General features: G+C 38.9%; 1 protein-coding gene across 1 annotated transcript; it reads left to right on the top strand.

The window, feature by feature from the left end:
* The first annotated feature begins 1,053 nt into the window (after window positions 1-1,053).
* LOC122032097 (ethylene-responsive transcription factor 3-like) lies at window positions 1,054-4,608 on the top strand. The gene is made up of 2 exons (XM_042591347.1): window positions 1,054-2,026; window positions 4,151-4,608. Exon 1 carries the CDS (start codon window positions 1,240-1,242, stop codon window positions 1,870-1,872), a length of 633 nt encoding a protein of 210 aa, XP_042447281.1. The 5' UTR covers window positions 1,054-1,239; the 3' UTR covers window positions 1,873-2,026; window positions 4,151-4,608.
* The last annotated feature ends 689 nt before the right edge of the window (window positions 4,609-5,297 follow it).

Raw genomic sequence — 5,297 nt, 5'->3', positions numbered from 1 at the left:
ATTTGTTTATGAAAAATGAGGAACTAAGTCCCGAGAGGTCCGACCAATACTTTCAGCCGATCATCCTTATATTAGGAGGCTTATCCTGAAGTGATATCTTAACTCTAGAAATCCAGTCGGATTTCTTCTAAGATTTATCTCATATGTTTGCTTGGCGATGATAAGAATATTAAGCCTTGTAACTCTAGTTAGCAGTATACCCGATCGTCCATGTACAAAAGGACGAGGGAATGAACCATAAAAGCCCATATGCTTGACCGATTGTATGTTAGGTTGTACTATTAGAGTGAAAGGTTATTGAGATCCAGACAAATGTATTCCTGAATGTCCTTGTGGTAGATCGATCTTTATTAAACCCGAGTGGCACGAGAATAATTAGTTATATGCTAAAAATACTAACATAAGAGTGACACACTATGTCCCTCAGGCTCGATCGATTCAAAAGTCGATTATCTTTATATTGAGACCCTTAGCACTCGATGAAAAACCGGACTCTATTAATAGCTCGCTTGAAATGAGTATATAACTATATAATATTAAATTTATGGACCGTCCGTATTCTTAATTTATCCGGATGATAAAAAAAAACTTCAATGTCATCGATCATTTCAAATTCGATATTATCTCATTTAATATTATTTATTTATTTATTAATTAGAAGCGAGCAATAATGGCCTGTCGTTCCAAATCCATCGTGCTCGATCGTCCTTCCCTAGTTATCGGTAGGGTGCTATTACAAATCACTATCTAGTTCGGTCGGACGTGATGGCACATGGTTTCACGTGGGCAACAAGTGGATCGCAAATCGGATTCGGAGCTACGTCTTTAGATCCGAATCCTCAACTCGCTTCTCCAATGCGTATCAACTTCAACTGACCAGGGCCCTTAGACAAGGACAAATCAGAGGAAAGGTACGCCGTAGGGTGTCGTCAGTTTGTATAGCTCCACCGACATGAGTATTTTACTTTTTTAGAAAATATACATAATTCGAGGGGTACTTTTGTCTTTTCAAGATGCACATGCACGGCCACCGGAGTTCATAAAACAAGGAGGCCGAGACGGTGGTTCTTGGAGTTCTCGCCGGCGAAGATGGCGATGACTCCTTTTAGGTTCGTCTTCTAAGCCTGTTCGTCATCTTCATCGAACTTCCGGCGGTGCAGCTTCTGAAATCAGAGAGGAAAAGAGTTTTTTTTCCCCCTTCTTTTGTCGATTGTGTTTTCTACGATTGGGTAGCTGGCGATGAGGAAAGGCCGTGCGCAGGTGGAGAATCGGACTAAGACGGCGGAGAGAGCTTTGGAAGCGGTGGAGATGCGGTTCCGCGGCGTTCGGAAGCGGCTCTGGGGCCGTTTCGCGGCGGAGATTCGTGACCCTTCGAAGAAGACACGGATCTGGCTCGGTACCTTCGACTCCGCCGAGGACGCCGCTCGCGCCTACGACGCTGCTGCTGTCGCCCTCCGAGGGCCCAAGGCCAGAACTAATTTCCCCTTACAGCCGCCCTCATCTTTCCCAACTCATCTTTCCGTCGCCGCCGCGGCTTCCGGCCACTTCCCTTTTCAGAGTCCTTCACAGACCGCTCAGAAGCTGACATCTAGCAGCCACAGCAGCACCGTGGAGTCCTCGAGCGGTCCAAGGCTGCCTTCTTCTTCGGTGCCGATCCGTCTGCGGCAGCCAGTTGAGAGGCGGAAGGCCAATCCTCCGGCGCCTCCGCGTCCGCTATATGGCGACGATGACTGCCACAGCGACTGCGGATCCTCTTCCTCCGTCGTCGATGACGACGACATCATCATTCCTTCCTGGCGGCAGCCACTGCCGTTTGATCTTAACCTTCCGTATCCAGATGATGATCTCCAGGACACGGTTCTCCGCCTCTAATGAACGTCTCTAGGCCCTGAGAAGATCACAAAATCGGAAAAAGTGGTCTCTTTCTTCTCTCCTGAGTTCTTCTGACTTCTCCAACGAATACATTCGAGCTTTGGTCTTATACACTTCGATCTATATGTACAGCGTTGAATTGGAGCTTTGAAAGGTAAACTATAGGTAAAATTTGTGGTTTGGATTGGATTGTTCAAGAACATAACTTGCCATTTTCCTTGTGTTCAAGAAGTATCAACCTTAGATTGTTCAAAGTTCAACCTTTGTCTTGTTTGTTCCCTGCTTTTATTAGCCTTTGTGCAATATAGCAGGATCTGTTGATGAACATTTCATGTCAAGCCATAAGAACTTACCATGATAAATAGTTCTTTGATAACAGTCCTTTACAATTTTTGATTTCGATCTCACCGGAGTATAAACAGATCCATATAGTACATGGACTTGGATCTGCTTCGGTTTTGTTGTGCAGAGAGTTCTTTCTTTGTTACAATTTCGACAGAAGATTCTTCAATGTTTTAATGCAATAGTAAATCATTGTGATTCAATTAATCTTGCTTGGTTTAGTGTTTACATATTCAAGATAGTGATCTCTTGGACTGTTCTAAAGCTAATGTTTGCATTATTTAGCTAATCTTTCGGTACCTGCAGTTTTTTCTTTCTCTGATCTCTACTTGTTGCTCTCTTTTTCCTTTACCAATTTCACGTTCATTGTTTACGAGATTTTTCGAACCAAATTTGTCTGAAATGACTGTTATTGACATTATGGTAGCCACATTTAAGCTTTTATGCAGTATCTTCTACAGCTTGTCTTCCTTAGACTCGTTTCCACATTGCTCTGATCATTTTCATATCAACTAGATCTTGACAGTGTATGCAATACTTGGAGTATTTTCAACTCTATCATTTGCTAGAAATATATTGTGTGTAATACTTTTTTTAAATTTCATTACCTTTTTTCCCTTAAATGTTTGAAGAGCATCTTGAGATACAGGTTGACATGTGCTTTTACTTATCACCTAGTGACAGTATATTAGTTGATTTCGATCTCACTGGAGTATAAACAGATCCATAAGAGTACATGGACTTTGATCTGCTTCTGTTTTGCGGTCTATGGGTGTATCTTTTCTAGTTAAATTCTTTGTTGTTCAGAGAGTTCTTTAGTTACAATTTCATCAGAAGATTCTTCAATGTTTTAATGTAATAGTAAATAATTGTGATTCGATGACTCTTGCTTAGTTTAGTGTTTACATAAAGTTTGGAAATTCACTTGCCGGCAGGTTTTTCTCTCTAATCTATACTTGTTGCTCTTTTTTTCCTTTACCAATTTCACGTTGTTTACGGGATTTTTCAAACCAAATTTGTCTGAAATGACTGTTATTTGAAATTATGGTAGCCTTTTATACAGTATCTTCTACAGCTTGTCTTCCCTAGACTTGTTTCCACACCCTCATTTTCTTAGTATGAATTTACATTGATCTTGACAGTGTGTGTAACGCTCGGTGTATTTTCAACTCTATCGTTCACTAGAAATATTCTGTATGTAATACTTTTAACTTTTTTAATTTCATTACCTTTCTTTTTCCCTTAAATGTTTGAAGAGCATCTTGAGATACAGGTTGACATGCACTTTTACTTCTCACCTAGTGACAGTAAATTAGTTGAATACAGATTCATCCAAGTAGACGAATTCAAATCCTAAAGATAACTTCTTCGATACATCTCTGATATTGTTAGCATCAATTCACCTCAATATGCTTAACCCCACACAGCAAATATTTAATGTATCTCTGATGCGACTGTTCCATACCTTAAAGTCCTTTGCTTGTTCAAGCTTGGAAATTAAGCACAGTAGATTTTTCTACCAAAATCATATCTAGGGATGACAATGGGTCAGGTTTGAGTTGTATTTCATATCCTCTGGCCCCATCCTCATTTATTATATCCATACACATTTCTATCCTCATCTCCATCGGGCTTTCAACTTTAATCCTCATTGAACTCATCGGGGATCAGATATCTATCCCCATACCCATCAGAGGATCGGATATCCTTTATACTAATAATTTTCTTCATTCCATTCAACTACCATCATTTAAAAAATCCCTTCATAACCTCCTCTATTCGGATAGGATATTGGATCCTCCATCGGGTTTGGAGGAGATTGCCATCCGTAGCCGTATCTGCATTTCATTTTCGATCCGTATCAATTGTTTATTTATTGTATTTCCGTCTCAATTATTTCCTAACCTTTTGTATTATAATGTCTCTTAATTTGCAGGCATGTGAACACTTTGTATTACATGTTCTTTTTTCATACCAACAAGAGAAACAACCCTCAACTTTAGCAATTTGTAAAGCAAAGTTAATGAAGTGGTTAGACCAAACTATTGTTTAGTGATATGGTGGGTCGAAAAGCACCGATTCTGAGATTGTATTCCAAGCATATATTTGACATTTGCGATCCATCTGATTCGGTTTGGTGGAGCAACATATATTGAGAAGCAAGTCCTGAAGCATGCAAATGAAGGTTTTTTTTTTTTTGGCCTTTTTGTTGTATTGTTTAACTTTTTCTTTGGCTTTTAGGCATCTGATGTTGGGAGGGTTAGAAAGCTGTGTGTGATTTAGAATATTTGAGATTGTGATTTAGATGGAATTAATTCCAAATGTTCTTGATCCTCAACTTGCTTGTGGAATGTTTGACTTGTAATTAAAAATGTGGCTGTAGTTTTTTTTTTCCTTTCTTGTGTTCATAAGCAATGTAAAAAATGGTTATAAAATTGTTCTTTGTAACTGGAATGTTCACCAGTGAGGTTCTGGGAGAATTGAGACAACACTACATCAGTAATTCTGTACAATCAAGTTTCTTCTCTGTTTGATCTCAATTTGCAGTCTTTCACAATTCTTGCTCACACCCTTTTAGAGCAAGCTGAAACTGTAAATTCAATGACCTTAGCACACTGCAGAGTCAACAGAAAAAGCAGGAACGTGCCCCAACTCAGCAAATTAAGTCTATTGGGCAAGCCAAACAAAAGAGGTCACTTGCTTATCTACAATCGATACTTTATAATACTGTGTTTGTAACACTAAACACCACCTTTTGTATGATTTTTGTCAGCCCACATTACATTAATCTTGCTCAATGTTCAACAAGCTATCAGAGATTTGTGGGTAGCTAACAAGTTTGGGCCTAATATGTATATAAGGTTGTGATCCTCATAGGGATGAACATTCGGTTAATTCGGTTCATAAATTAATCGAAAATCGATTTAGTGTTGGCTAACCGAATCAAATCAAAATTTCACTAAAACTAAATTAACCAAATTAGTTATTTCAGTTAACAACGAATTAACTAAATTTGTTTGAAATAACAATAAAAAGAATTTATACAAAATTAATATCAAATTAACCGAATTAACCGAATGCTA

The sequence above is a fragment of the Zingiber officinale genome, chromosome 11A, assembly GCF_018446385.1.
Source record: "Zingiber officinale cultivar Zhangliang chromosome 11A, Zo_v1.1, whole genome shotgun sequence".
Lineage (NCBI taxonomy): Eukaryota > Viridiplantae > Streptophyta > Magnoliopsida > Zingiberales > Zingiberaceae > Zingiber > Zingiber officinale.
The sequence above is the reverse complement of the archived record's forward strand: the minus strand, read 5'-3'. Positions and strand labels throughout refer to the sequence as shown.